General features: G+C 33.4%; 1 protein-coding gene across 1 annotated transcript in view; it reads left to right on the top strand.

Annotated features, from left to right (window-relative positions):
* CHMP2B (charged multivesicular body protein 2B) overlaps positions 1-14725 on the top strand; it is a 28887-nt gene extending 14162 nt beyond the window's left edge. Inside the window, exons 3-6 of the mRNA XM_025913123.2 lie at positions 5766-5960; positions 9321-9423; positions 13932-14038; positions 14227-14725. Of these exons, the coding sequence (XP_025768908.1) occupies positions 5766-5960; positions 9321-9423; positions 13932-14038; positions 14227-14337 (516 nt within the window). The 3' untranslated portion in view covers positions 14338-14725. The remainder of the gene's footprint in view (positions 1-5765; positions 5961-9320; positions 9424-13931; positions 14039-14226) is intronic.
* The last annotated feature ends 1391 nt before the right edge of the window (positions 14726-16116 follow it).

The raw sequence follows: 16116 nt of genomic DNA, 5'->3' as shown, positions 1-16116 counted from the left end.
TTGTGTCATTCTGCTGACTTTTATCAGGATTCTGTGTATTCTGCTGATTATAAAATCAAATTATTCTTCAGTTTGTAGAAGTCATGAATGCCCAGGAGGAAATATTTCTCAAAACACAGCTACTTTATTGTCAGTTAACAACAAAGATTAAATGGTCCTGAATAACAAAAAGTTACAGGAAATAATTATGTTAACTCACAGATATCTTACTTGATGTTTTAGTGATCATTATGTCTGTGATAATGAATGTCCTTTTTTTTAAATAGACTGTCTTGCTTGTCTTTAAATATTTTTATGTTATGTTTTTATATGTTGCTTTAAATCTTTTAAACAAACAGCATGATTGACGTATTATTGACATGCAGTAAACTCCATTATTTAAAGCATATAATTTGATACATTTCAGCATATATATATATATATACATATATATATATATATATATGCTGAAACCTTTACTACAATCAAGATAATAATGAACATCCCCACCATCCGGAAAAGTTTCCTTATTCCCTTCGCAATTACTTTTACCTATCCATCCCTCCCTGACACCTCCTTTGCAGTAAATACTGATCTGTCACTGTAGGTTAGTTTACGTTTTCTAGACTTTATATAAATGAAATCATATAATATGAATACTTTAAATTTTTTTTTTTAACATTTATTCACCTTTGAGAGACAGACAGAGCACAGTGGGGGAGGGGCAGAAAGAAAGGGAGACAGAATCTGAAGCAGGCTCCACGCCCTGAGCTGGCAGCACGGAGCCCGATGGCAGGGCTCGGACCCACAAACCGTGAGATCATGACCTGAGCCGAAGTTGGATGCTTAACCAACTGAGTCACCCAGGCGCCCCTATGAATACTTTTTTTTAATGTGGTTTCCTTCAGTCATAATTATTTTGAGATTAATCAATGTTATATAATCAGTATTAATTTTTTAATTGATGAATATTACTTTATTGTATGGGTGTTTTCATAGTTTATTTATCTGTTCAGCAGCCAGTGGATATTTGGGTTATTTCCAGGTTTGGGCTATTTTGAATGAAGTTGCTATTAAGATACAATTGGAGTCTTTGTGTGAACATATATTTTTGTTTCTCTTGGATATATCTCTAGGATTGGGATTGCTAGATTATGGGGTAAATGTATGTTTAACTGTGTAAGAAACTACTAGACAATTTTTCAAATCAGCTGTAATGTTTTCTGTTCCCACCAGCTAGATATGAAAGTAAAGTTGTTCCACAACCTGGCTAATAGTTGGAGTCAACAGTCTTTACATATTAGTCATTCTAGTGGTGTATAGTAGATGGTCATTTTAAATTGCATTTCACTTATTGCTAATGACGTTCAGCATCTTTTCATGTGCCTGTTTGCCATTTACATATCTTTTTGCCAAAAGTGTCTATTGAAATATTTTACCCATTTTTTTCATCATGTTGTTTCCTTTTGTTTATTTGTAAGAGCTTTTTATATATTTCAAATATAAGTACTTTATTAAATATATATTTGGTAAATATCTTCTCCAGTTATTGGCCTTGCCTCTTTTATTTTCCGAATAGTGTCTTTTGTGGAACAGAGATTTTTATTTTAATCAAGTGAAATTTCTTCTTCTATGACTAGTACTTTTAGTGTCCTAAGAAATCTTTCTCTAACCCAAAGTCGCTAATATTTTCCCTTCTGTTTTCTCCTAGAAGAATTATAGTTTTAGTTGTTACATTTAGGACACTAAACCATATTGAATTAAGTTTCACTGTGTTATCAGGTGAACATGGAGGTTCACTTCTGCATCTTTTGAGATGATGGTCATGCAGTTTTTCTTCTTTAGTCTGTTAACCTAGTGAATTGCATTTATTGATTTATTAAAGTTAAAATCAGGCTTTTGCTCCTGGGATAAGTTACATTGGTAATGACGTGTTTTTTTGAGATACTATTTTCAGTAAGCTGAAATTTGTTAAGAATACAGTAAAACCTTGGTTTGCGAGCACAGTTCATTCCAGAAATGCTTGTAATCCAAATGCTTGTAATCCAAAGCACTTGTATATCAAAGCAAATTGCCCCATAAGAAATAATGGAAACTCACATGATTCGTTCCACAACCCCAAAATATTAATATAAAAATGATTACAATATTGTAATACAATACAAAATAATAAGGAAAATACAAAATAGAAAGGAAAATAAGCAAATTAGCCTGCACTTACCTTTGAAAACCTTTGTGGCTGGTATGTGAGAGACCAGAGAGAGGAGGGTTATTGTGTAGGACAACTTTCATTGTCACTAACAATCAATACTATCTATTGGCTCAATGGAATCTTTTTCTTTTCATGCAGCTTTACAAAGAACCTATCCAATGATACTTGCTTTTGCTTCCTTTTGAGGATTTCACGTTAAGTGTGACATTGCACTGTTGTTAAACAGATTTGTTGTTTGCACTGCCACAGCCTTATTTGGGTGGTGCTTTTCTACAAAATTTTGCGCTATATCTCACGTTTTACACATCTCCCTAATCTCATTTGAAGTGAGGGATTCCTCTGCCTTTTCCTCCTCCTTCACTGCAGACAAGATGCAGACATAGACTTCTTATAAAATCTTGCAGTTTCAGCCACTTGCATACCTTGTTTGTATTTCTCGATAATTTCCTTAACTTTCACCATAATCATCTCCTTCATCTTACCGCCTTTTTTTCAACCTTTTCCTGTGTGGGGGTACACTCACACAGATGTTGACTACAGTACAGTATTTATAAACTTTTGTCATATACTGTATTTAATGTAACTGACAATAAGGCAGCAGGGGAAAGGGTCTCTATATGAAGGCAGCCTGACCTGGAATGAAGCAGAACATTCCTAAGCTTACTCTTGTTTGGAAAAGCAAAAAACCATCCATTGATGCTTTGAAGTGACAAAAAATACACTAGTGCCAGTTGTGGGCACCTTCCAACATTCTGAAAAATCACCAATTTCTGCCAAACATCTCAGTCTAAGATCGAGCATCTGAGCATGGGAGACGATCACTCACAATTCCACAGTGATATGGAGAGAGAGAGAGAGAAGAACCATTGGCTCAGTTGTGATCATGTGACGTTCAGCATCACACACTACTCATATTGCAAGACATCGCTTGTTTATCAAGTTAAAAATTATTAGAAATGTTTGCTTGTCTTGCAGAACACTCGCAGTCCAAGGTTTTACTGTATTTGCATCTAGGGGTGCTGGGTGACTCAGTCAGTTAAGTGTCCAACTCTTCATTTTGACTCAGGTCGTGATATCATGGTTGTTGGATCAAACGTGTGTTGCATATGGAACTGCTTCAGATTCTCTCTCTCCTACTAGCCTCTTCTGCCCCTCCTGTATGTGTTATCCCTCTGTCTCTCACAAAGAAAAAGTAAAGAATATTTGTATCTGTGTTTGTGAAAGATACTGATTTGTAGTTATCTTTTCATGCAGTGTCTTTATTTGGTTTTGACATCTGAGTGATGCTGACTTTAAAGCATGAGTTGGTTTCTCTTATTTCTTTACTGGAAGAATGTGTATTTCTTCGTTAAATATTTGAGAAGATTCATCAGTAAAGCTGTCTTTGTGGATAGGTTCTTAAACTACCAGTTCAGTTTTTAGAAAAAACAGCTACAGAATGGATCATCAGATAATCTTTTTATTTTATTTTATTTTAATTTTTTTTTTACATTTATTTATTTTTGAGAGATAGAGACAGAGCACAAGTGGGAGAGGGGCAGAGAGAGGAGACACAGAATCTGAAGCAGGCTCCAGGCTCCTAGCTGTCAGCACAGAGGCCGACGTGGGGCTCAAACTCACAAACTGTGAGATCATGACCTGAGCCGAAGTCGGACGCTCAACCGACTGAGCCACCCAGGTGCCCCAATAATCTGTCTTTTTAAATGAGCTTTGGTAGTTAGCATCTGTCAAGATCCATGTTTACTAAATGTTAAAATGTAATGACCTGTTATTCATAATGTTCCCATATTATCCTTTAACATCTTTAGGATATGAAGTGATGCCCCCCTTTGCATTCCTCATCTTTGTAATTTTTATGCTCTCTTTGTATCACTTTTTCCCCTCATCTATCTGGCTAATGGTCTATCAATGCCAAAGGTCAATCTCTTATAAAAAATGGCTTTTGATTTCATTAATTTTCTATATTGTTTTTTCTTTCCTATTATCTAGATTTATTGTTTATATTTTTACTTGTTTACTTAGTGTTTTACTTTTTTTTTACTTTCTCTGTTTTGAAGCTTATGAGATATTCATTTTTTTCTAATATAAGCTTTAATGCTATAAAGTTCCCTCTAAGAACTGTTTTAACTATAGCCCACACATTTTGATATGTTGCATTTTCCTTTTTGTTCCAAGTTCAAAATATTATCTTATTTCTCCTGAGATCTTTCCAACCCATGACTTATTTAGAACCATGTTGTTTAATTTCTGCTTATTTATGATATTCCTTCCAGTTTTCCAGATTTCCAGTTTTATTTCATGTGGTTAGAGAACACACTTTGTATGATTTCAGTCCTTGTAAATTTATTGAGCCTTGTTTTCTGATACAAAATGTGGTATATTTTGGTGATTTTTCTTCTTTTTTAGTGTACACTTGTAAAAAGAATGTTCTGCTGTTGTTATTTTAAAAATAAAAATGTTGTTTAGGTCAAGTTGGTGATAGTGTTTTTGTAAGTCTATAGCATTACATAGTCTCTGTTCACATGTTCTAACAATTATAGCAGTGCACTTAAGAGAGAAGTTGTTGATATTCCTCATACTAATTGTGTATTTGTTTCTCTTTTCAGTTCTTTCGGTTGTGCTTCACATATTTTTTTTTAATGTCTATTTATTTTTGAGAGAGAGAGAGACAGAGCATGAGCAGGGGGGAGGCAGAAAGAGACGGAGACACAGAATCCGAAGCAAGCTCCAGGCTCTGAGCTGTCAGCACAGGGCCCGATGCGGGGCTTGAACTCACTCTTGAACTGTGAGATCATGACCTGAGCTGAAGTTGGACACTTAACTGACTAAGCCACGCAGGCGCCCCTGTGCTTCAAGGTTGAAGCACTGTTCTTAGATGCATGCACATATAGGATTGTTTTAGTATCTTTATATTATGAAATATATCTTTATCATTATGAAATGCCCCTTTTTATTTCCTATGATATTCCTTTCTCAAGTTTTTTTAAATCTGATATTAATGTAGCCATTCCAGATTTTCAGAATTTAATAAATAATTATAGAGTATATTTCCTATCCTTTTACTTAGTTTTGTTTTTTGTAATTAAATTTGGTTTCTTGATATAGCATATATTTGGGTTTATATTCTTATCTAAAATGACAACTTGCCTTTTATTAAGGTGTTGGATGAACCTTCTTACTTAATGTAATTGTCTATATAATTAGCCTTAAATCTACCCTTGTGCTTTTTTCTCTGTCCCACCAACTCGCTGTTTTTTGTTTTTTGTTTTTTCTTTATCCTACTGACTTTTGGGTTGAGCTTTTTCCTTTTCTTCTGGGGCTTTTTGTGAATACTATTTTGTAGACTTGCTTTGTATTTGTGGATGAAGGTACTAGTTCTGTCTTTCCCATGTAAACATATGGAATAAATTGCCCTCTCCAATTACTCTTTTTCTCTGACCTTATGACTGCCTCTTCCTGTCTTCGTGATCAGGGAGAAAAGGGTATATGATGTGTGTTTGATTTTTCTTCTGAAATAAATCATTGGGAACGACCTATCAATGATTTTTCCCCCTGTTTTTATTTCCTTTCTTAGGAATTAGAAATTAAGAAAATGGCTAAGATTGGTAATAAAGAAGCTTGCAGAGTTTTAGCGAAACAGCTTGTTCATCTACGGAAACAGAAAACAAGAACTTTTGCTGTAAGTTCTAAAGTCACTTCTATGTCCACACAAACAAAAGTGATGAATTCCCAGATGAAGATGGCAGGAGCAATGTCTACTACAGCAAAAGTAAGTGGGGACCTTTATATCCATACATTTATAATTTTATCTAAGATATTTAAATGTCAGTATTCAAATCAGATTTAAAAGTACCTCCTGATGTATATGGGGTACAGAATCTGTGTAATATTTAGTAAAAGAAGTTATAAGACTAGATAATCCAAATAAATACTTCTAGATTTTTTTCATTGAAATATAGTTAACTTACAATATTATATTAGATTCAGGTGTACATAGATTCTTTACTGATTTGTTTTACTATAAAATTTGTTAGGACATGTTGATTGTCCCAGGGTCACATTTAGCTTCTAAATTTTTTAAATTGACTTAAAGTATTATTTGCTTTTTCCCTTAAATTGTCAGAAGATTTTTGGTCTTGTTATTTCATTAAGCTGTAAGTTTTGATTACTTCTGAGTAGTAATTTCCTCTTGATCCATTTTCATGTATATGTCAGAAGGACATGTGATTTCTGTCAGAAGGATTTACCAGTTAATTTTGTCAGGAAATTATGTTTAACTTACACCCTTTGTATAAAAAAATAAATGTTTTCACTCTGGAGTTTAAAGGACTTTGAGCTTTTTGATTTTTTAATAAATAATGAGCCCCTTGATGTGTATGAAGTACTGTGAAGAATAAGAAGACTTTTAAGACAAAGGCGCTGCTCTCACAGATTTTATTGTTCAGTTGAGGATGGGGTGGGAGTAAGCAGGGAGGTTAAACTATTTCTAATGGGGAAACTATCCACTATACATCAGTGTGTGCTAAATTTCAGTGAACTGTTCAGATCTTTGAATTGAGTGATCTGAAAGACTTTTAGAAGACCTAGGTGTGAAAAATATCACTAGTTGTTAAATATAAGGAAGGAGGAGTATTTGAATATGGAGACCAAAAGAAAAGAAAGCCACAGAGGAAGAGCAAGTATGAGGTTCATATTAGAAAAATGGTATGTACAGTGGATTCTTGTTACTTGAAGTAGTTAATGTTCTGTAGTTGGGAACACTGAGTTAGTGAATATCGAATAATTGCTCCTAGGGGAAATACAAGGTTAGGTTCCTGTGAGCCTTTGGTGACAACATTTTTGTCAACCAGCTTATACACTAACATTGTTTAATGTGTGTTTCTGTTGAAGGACTCCATATTTAATAAGTATTATTGATTCATTAACATTGAATTCATGCCTAATCAGAGCTAATATGTATTTTTCCACAAACACATTATAGCTTCCTGCACTTAGGAGCACTACACAACACTTTAGTACTATGGTTGGGGCCATTTTAAATGGCAAAGTCATCAACAAAAGTTACAAAAATGTGGCACTAAATAGACCACAATAAGGACACTTGTGTACAGTATGAGAGTTGAGACAAGAAAGCAGAGGTCACCTTGTTTGACCTCAGCTGGAAACAACCATGTTGGATAACTCAATTTTTTTGCCGTTCCCTGTGTGTCCACAGAGAACAGAAAAGCACTGTGAGTATTGGTCTGCAGTTACAAATAAATTTAGTGAGTAGGCATACCCACACATATGGAATCCAGAAATAATGAGGAGCAACTATAATTGTTTTTTAGATTACAGAGCACACGAAAATAGAATTTGCCTTTCTCAGGTGCAGTAAGTATAGTGACACATTATGTTCTTAAAAAAAATGGAGGAAATTTCAATGTAAGTTTGTTCTGTTAATTTACTCTTGATGGATCTTTGTCATTTTACAGTAAAAAATACACAGTTAAGAGCAAAAACTTTCGTTTTCCTTTTTTGTTTTCACAAGTGGACAGGACTAAACATCTAATTTGGGAAAAGATCATATGTGATGATCACACAGTTGAGCTGGGTCACCTTTCAGTAATAAGGGGAAAACCATCTACTTTGTAGTTTTTTCTTTTACAGGTAGTAGGTTAGGAGAAGGTACTGAATATGGTCCTGCCATGCAGAGATGGCTGAACTGGAATTTTCACTTAATTATCTTAGAAATGTCTTAATTCCGCAAATACTTGTTTAGACCCTAGAGTAGGTACTATAACAAATGATGGGGATGAAGTAGACAGCAAAACCAGGCAGGGGCTTAAAATGGACAGTCTGTTCCAAAAACAGCTCACTCGAAGAGGTGGTTCAGTGTAGTGATTAGGAGCATACATTTTGAACCAGATTACTTGAGTTCAAATCTCACTTCTATTCAGTAGCTTTAGGACTTGTGGCAAGTGAATTTGCCTTTCTGTGCCTTCATTCTCCATTTATAGTGTAGGGAAAATGGTGGTGCCTAGTATATAAACATTTGTTAGGTCTAAATGTCTTTTAACTTTAAATGTTATATATAAATAATTATGCTTTAGGTACAGGGCCTGGCACATAGTTAAGGCTATATAGGCATTTACTGCTTTATCATCATTCTCATCATTGTTGTTAGTATTAAGTTGCAAGTAATATAATTTACATCAATAAATAGAGAATTTCATTTATAACAAGTGAGATCAGTGTGGCTAGAGGGCAGCGGTACAAAATAAGACTAGCTTGTTCAGCAGAGTTTGGTGGTGTTTGGTCTCAGAGAATTCTGGAATTTGGCTTTTACTACTGAGAGCAATGGAAAGCCACTTGAGAGGTATGCGCTGGAGGGGGATGGGGGAAATCCAGTGTTACTAGTTACTTTGGCTGCAGCATTACATACAGATTGAGAAAAGACTGCTTGGTATCTTTGAAACTGATGTGTTTTATATTGTATAGTATCTTTCAATACTGAACTGTGTAATACATATGTAAATTTTCTATATAATATGTATAAAATATTTGCCCATACTAGATAGCATTAATCTCTTTTAATGAAATAACTTGTGAATATAAAATGTAAGAATTCTTTTCACATTTTTTTGCAAAACTCGTTCTGTTCATTTCTCCAAACCATGATTTAAAATATGTTAACGGTTTAAGTATTCATGCTGTGTATCCTTTTTCATTTAGACATCAAAAGCTAAGTGACAAATTTTGTAAAATTTAAATTACAATTATTTTCAATTTAGACATTAACTGCTTGGCACATAATAGGCAAATGTAGTTTTCCCATTTGAATAGCATTGGATTTTTTGTTGTTGCTGACAATGTTTTTTAATTACTTTATTTATTTACTTATTTATTTGTTTATTTTGCCTACTGTTCATATGAGTTTTTCACCTGGTCTTTATTATACAACTGTTAAGCAGATGGTATCCAAATATTTCATTTTTTTCTAGAATACTTTGTACTCTTATATTTGATGATGACAGAATGTATATTTTTAGAAACCCTGTATCTAATTTGATGTGTTTCCTTTGAACTTATTTCATAGTAAAATTTTTCCAATTATGTAGCCAACACGAATCTTTTCATATATTTAAAGACAATGCAAGCAGTTAACAAGAAGATGGATCCACAAAAGACGTTACAAACAATGCAGAACTTCCAGAAGGAAAACATGAAAATGGAAATGACTGAAGAAATGAGTAAGTTTAATAACTTATAATGAAATTTGCAGTTTTTTCATCTTTGAGTTAGCCAAGTTTATTTACTAGCAACCTTATATTCTAATCCATAAAAGGACAAATGTTGAAAAAAATGATATAGCACCCTTCTGAATAGATGTCTGTATTGTAACTCTAATAATTTTTATTTAATTAAAAAAATTTTTAAATGTTTGTTTTTAAGAGAGAGAGAGCAGGGGAGGAGCAAAAGAGTAAAACACAGAATCTGAAGCAGGCTCCAGGCTCTGAGCTGTCAGCACAAAGCTTGATGGGGGTCTGGGGCGCTCAAACTCAGCTCAAACTCACAAACCGTGAGATCATGACCTGAGCTGAAGTTGGACGCTTAACCGACTAAGCCACCCAGGCACTCCTAATGCATTTTTAAATTGGCAATGTATAAGGCTCAAAATTCTATCCAACTTTAGTGGAAGGAAAAATATAAAATATGATATGCCATATTTCTATGCCATATTGGCCACAGCAGTTTTACTTTATTGATTAGTGCAGCAAAACCAACTTGTGAATAAAATAACTCTTCCTGATATGAATTTGATAGGTTCAGAGTTGTGTTGATTCTTTCATACTGTAGAAGATGTGTGGTTTTATTGGAGGTAGAGATAATGGAGCTCTTCTGTTATTTTTTTCTTTTCCTTCCCAGAGTTACTTAATACTTAGTTTTCTTCTTTTTGACTATAAGCTAATTGCATATTGTAGTAGAAATATAGGGAATACAAAGGAATGAAATTTATGAAAAATATTATCACATCTCACAGATATAGTTACTGTTAATATGGTATGTTTCTTTCCTATATTTTTCCATATCTTGTAGTAGTTAATCCTATTATATGTGTAATTTTGAACCTTATTCTGCTTTTAAAAAACATACTAGTATGACATACGCATGTACTTATGACCTTAAGTCTTCTCTGAAGTCTTTTTTTTAAATGGCGTTAATACTGCATAACATTGGAGCTCCTGGGTGCCTCAATGGGTTGAGTGTCCAACTTCGGCCCAGGTCATGATCTCACAGCTTGTGAGTTCGAGCCCCACGTCAGGCTCTGTGCTGACAGCTCAGAGCCTGGAGCCTGCTTCAGATTCTGTGTCTCCCTCTCTCTCTGCCCCTAACCCACTCACATTCTGTCTCTGTATCTCTCAAAAATAAACACTAAAAAAAAATACTGCATCACATCGATATTAAATAATATCCATCTTAATTTATTGAACCATTCTTACATTGGTCAATAAGACTGTTTTAAAATTTGTATTTGATAATCCTTTGATAAATGTTTCTATATTATTTTTGTCTACTTTTCTGAATCTCAGAGTGTTAACGTTTATAAGGCTTTTGGTTTATACTACCAAATTCTTCCCAGAAAGACAATACCAATCTTTATTTTGCCAGTTACAGCATCTGGTCAACATTGAATAATTACCTGAAATGATATGTCAAACTGATATCATTATTTTGCAAAGTTATTTCCTAATTGTTTTACAATTATGTACAGCTATGCCAGATTAGTTCTGCATAGTTACTAGCATTTTAATTTAATGGCATGTAGTGTATAAAATAGTGTCAGATTAAATTACCAGATTAAATTACTAAACTCACAACTGTTCAGGTATTCAATTTCAGAATATCTATTTTCCTTTTAGGAGATAATGAAATTGTATGTGTATCTTTGATAGTTCAAAAATTTTTTTAGCTTTCACTTTGAATCTTTAAAAATATGACTTTTTTGAATCATTAGTGAATTTTTAATGACTGTGAGAATTGTCATTTATATAATGATTGCAGTATCATGTTTATGTGGCTTCCAGTGATGGCACAGGTGTGAGATCTTAGAGGAATTAACTTTTCCATTAAGCTATAATGAAGAGAATCAATAAGCTCATACTTACAACTCTTATCTATCATAGTTTTCATTTATGTTTTAGTACTTGGCAAATGAGTCTGAAAGAATAGTAATTGTTGGTGATTACTCATTTCTTCTATAACCTACTAAATTACATTAACAGTGTTTCATTTAAAGGTAAAGTCAAGGATTCAAGGTTTAAATTGATAGATCTTTTTCCAATTGATATTTATGTTGTGCACTGCTGCTCCAGATCTTGTTCACATTCAAGTTTTGGAAACAGGTTCTTTGAGAAATTTGTATTATATATATATATATATATATATATATATATATATATATATATATATTTTATGTGTATATATATATATACACACACACACATACACACACACACATATGTATATATTACATAACCATATTTTATATATATATGTATGTATACATATATTTATAAATGGTTAATTACAGTTTTTCTGAAAGCATTCTTTTTAATCCCGGATTATACCTTTCTGTTCTTTCTCATCTATTCCCTTCTTTCATTTTTTTTCTGCACTACTTCTTGAGGCACTTACAGACTTTGACCTGGATTTCCCACCTCCATCATTACTTCACTAGCATTGGATTATTACAGCCGCTAAATTATTTTTCCAGAAACTTGTCTCTGAGCATGCCAGTGAGATTCCTTTAGTTGCTTCTTGCTGACTTCAAAATAAAATTCTCAGATGTAAATCAAAAACAATTTTCAAGTCATGCCCCTTTATCTTGCCAGTGAGCAGAGGTAAAAGGACGGTCTCCACAAGTTGAATAGGTACTAAATGGAAGAATTGAGACTCTAATTGAAGTCTTGACATTTGCTTTATTTCTTCAGAGATGATATTTCATTTTTTGTCCTTAAATTTAATATAACCTTTTCCAAATTTACTTTTTGAGCTAACACAAAAAATCAAATTGTCAAATCATGCTCATACCAACCAGAGAGCTTTATTAATATTGTCAAGGATACAAGCAATTAAGATGCACATGTGAAACAGGGAGAGGGCTGGGACATCTCAAATTATTCCCCAGATCTTTTTTTTCCCATATCAGACATAAGCTCTTTGACCCAGAATAATAGATGATGTGGCTAATGAGGTTTGCATATCATCTCATGTTGAAGGAAACATTTAGGTTATGAAACATCTTAAATTTATCCCTCAGATGGTTATCTGTCTTAGCTGATATTTCCTAGGAAGTCATCGCACATAAACTCCTACATTGTAGGTTTGTTTACTATAGCAGTCCTAAACCAAGGACATTCTGCTAACAACATTCCATAGACAAGGACACTCTTACTGGCAAATATTAGTCTGTTTACCAGGAGTACAATTAGCAGCGTACTTACAAGGAGATAGACTTTATTACCTGTCTTTTTTTCCTTTGGGGGCATCCCCCAGTGATCAGGAGAATGATTATGGTCCATCTGCTTTAATTCTTTCCCTCCTAAGCATTTTCCACTCATGCACACAACAGAAGGACTTAATCTTCCTTGAATATATCCCTATTGTCTCCCACCAAGTCTTTGCTCATCCTATTCCACCTGTTTGATCAAATGCTTTGCAGCCTTCAAGGACCACCTCACATGTTACTTCCTCCCAGTTGGATGTAATCTCTTCCCTTTTTATAATCATTTTATCTTAGTTACCACAATCTGATTTTTTCTAAGTGTAAACTACTTAAGGTCTTCATTTTCCTCCCTTTATCCATTAATTGTATTTGTACTACATGCTAGGCCCTTTGATTCAGGGATAATAAGGCATAATCCTAACATGATACCTTCTGTACAGAAGGCTTTCCATAAATAGTTTGGGAAGAGAAGGGAGGAAGAGAGGGATATAGCAGTAATAATCTTTGCACGGTTAAATTGGACATCATTCTTTACACAAGTTTAATAAAATATTGAACCTTAGATTTTGTTAGAATATTCTACCTACATGTTGAATATAAATTTAAGTTGAAAAATAATTATAGGTATATACAGAGCAAATTGTCTCCCAAATATTTATAAGATACTTGATTCCTAAATATTCTTCCATGGTCAGATTTAACAGCTGCTAGCTCAATGAATACAATTTGTGGAATCATATTTTAAAACTTTAGGGGTGCCTGGGTGGCTAATTCGGTTGATCATCTGACTCTTGGTTTCGGCTCAGGTCATGATTTCATGGTTTGTGACATCAAGCCCCATTTCGGGCTCTTTGCTGACAGCATGGAGCCTGCTTGGAATTCTCTCTCCCCCTCTCTTTCTGCCCCTCCATAACTTTCTCTCACTCAAAAAAAAAAAAAACAAAAACAACACTTTAAGCCTTTAGCTGTGAATTTCATATAGTTGTTTATTAAATACACATTTAAAAAAATCAGGGTAGACTTGTTTTATTATAGGAAAATTTGTGTTGCAACGAAAATTACTCCAGATTTAGTAACTCAAAAATGTATAAGTGAACTTCACGAACATTTAAAAAGGACTTCTGTAGTTTGTTGGTTAAGTTTGCCCTTGTGTAATATACAAATATTACACCTGGACCACCTTCTAAAACTGTAAATCTAACTTGAAATCGGTTTGAAAGTAATTGCTTTATTTCTCCCCTTCCCCCCAAGTCAATGACACACTTGATGACATCTTTGATGGCTCTGATGATGAAGAAGAAAGCCAAGATATTGTGAATCAAGTTCTTGATGAAATCGGAATTGAAATCTCTGGAAAGGTATGAATGTCTTCTTCTCTCAGTTAGAAATCGTTTCTACCACTTTTGTCACTGTAAGCTACCCTTTCCTGTCAGATGTGTGATTTTGTATTTGTTTGAATGTAAAGTAAACATCTTTGAAGCACATCCTTTGTGTCCTTGCCCCACATTTGGTAATGCACATTTTTTCCCCTTTACCTTTAATATAGATGGCCAAAGCTCCATCAGCTGCTCGAAGCTTACCATCTGCCTCTACTTCAAAGGCTACGATCTCCGATGAAGAGATTGAACGGCAACTCAAAGCTTTAGGAGTAGATTAGTCAGAAAAACTATGATATTTTGCTTACTTACAATTATTTAGTATAAATCAGGCACAGTGCAGATTTCCTTTTACAAAACACATTTATTTGCAAAAATGAAGACCACGAGCAAACAGTTGTTTCCTAACCTATGGCTATTTTGAATCTTTTACCAAAGAATGACAAGGATGCAAAAATGGGAACAGTTGGATTTTAATGAGAACTATTTAGGAGCGAGGATGTGTAAAAACTTGACTTCTTTTTTGCATGGCATAGAGAAATTATATTCATTACGTAGTGTTTACGTTCTATGTGTTTTTACACGGAATACAAAAATCTTGTTAAATGCCACTAGGCACCAACTAAAGAGACTTGTAAAAAATATTAAAAATATATCATTAATTCTGTATCTGTTGCTTGTCCTTTGTGAGTGATATGTGTTATGACCATAGGCGGTTCAGCTGCCAAATTATTTTTAAATGAGCCAAAAGAAGAGTGCTATATAAACATTTGTCTTAAAAACTGTCATGGGTTTTTCCTTTTTCCTTTTTTTTTCCTTTGGGAGAACATTCTAGTTGGTAAGTTTATTACCTTTCAAAATGTGCTTGGCACCTGCCTTAAATAGAACAAATATATTGTGCACATCTTTAAATTATTTTAACTGACAGAAAAAATTACATTTTAAATTAATATTGAGGCCTCTTAGAAAAATTATCCTGGTTCTCTTTTGTAAAGGCTTATAAAAATGAAAATAATTAGCAAAAACAGACACTGAATTAATAACATTTTATAGTAATAAAACTACATTTTGGTCTTTCTTCCAAGAACTGAGAAAATTTTCCCCATGTGAGATACTATTTAATATGTTTAATTTTGATCTTTATTGTGTATATTGAACACTCTAAATGGAAGCCATCTTTAGTTTAAGACTACTATGACAATACTTAACCTAAATTTTAAAATAAAAATTAGCATTTTTTCCTTGGTAAATAAACTACAACTTTGTCAGAAATTATTTCCTAAATGTGTATTAATGTATTAGCAGTATTTTTTAAGGTGAAGTTGCTATGGTATTTAATGTATGTATAGAAAGTGAGGAAAAAGTAAAGTGGCAGATTAGAGAATTTAGGATTAGGTTAGTTTGAAAAAGTTCTGTTGTAATATATGGGTTCTAGCACATCCCACCATAAACATTGGAGGAGAGATCAGTTAGGTGTGACCAGATCAACATCTGATGATGGACATTTTGGTCTAATGTTGACAAGGTAAATCCATTTTAGGGCTAGTATCCATATGGCATATGGATTGGTGGGACGAATGAAAAGTTAAACTATTTAATTTATAATTCATGAAGCATTGTATGATGTTCGTAGATAAGGTTGCATTGTTTACAGTATTAGTTTCCCTGAACATTGATGGGTCAAAACATTTTACTGGATTATGGAATGTTAACCCAGAATTTGTTTTGATTCTTGGATGTACATAATAATGCCAACTAACTTTATTTACTTTCTTGTTTACATGCGGGGGGCTTTTGTTTTTAAAAATTATTTTGTTAAAAAGATTCCAATAAAGATTTATTGCTATTATGCTTTTTTCCCCTTTTACTCTGTTTTTGGCTTCCGCTAAAGTTAACATTTTTATGCATATCTGGTAATTTTTCAAAAGAATGATTTTTATTATTTTTCTGGAAGGAAAATAGGTAACTCTGCTTCTTAAATTTTAACAAATGTCTTTCCTAAGAATTAGCAGTTGGTACAGGATTGATGTTTGTGAATGGAATAAGTCTAAGAATTGGTT

Source organism: Puma concolor, chromosome C2, assembly GCF_028749965.1.
Source record: "Puma concolor isolate L17-30 chromosome C2, mPumCon1.1.hap2, whole genome shotgun sequence".
Lineage (NCBI taxonomy): Eukaryota > Metazoa > Chordata > Mammalia > Carnivora > Felidae > Puma > Puma concolor.
The sequence above is the reverse complement of the archived record's forward strand: the minus strand, read 5'-3'. Positions and strand labels throughout refer to the sequence as shown.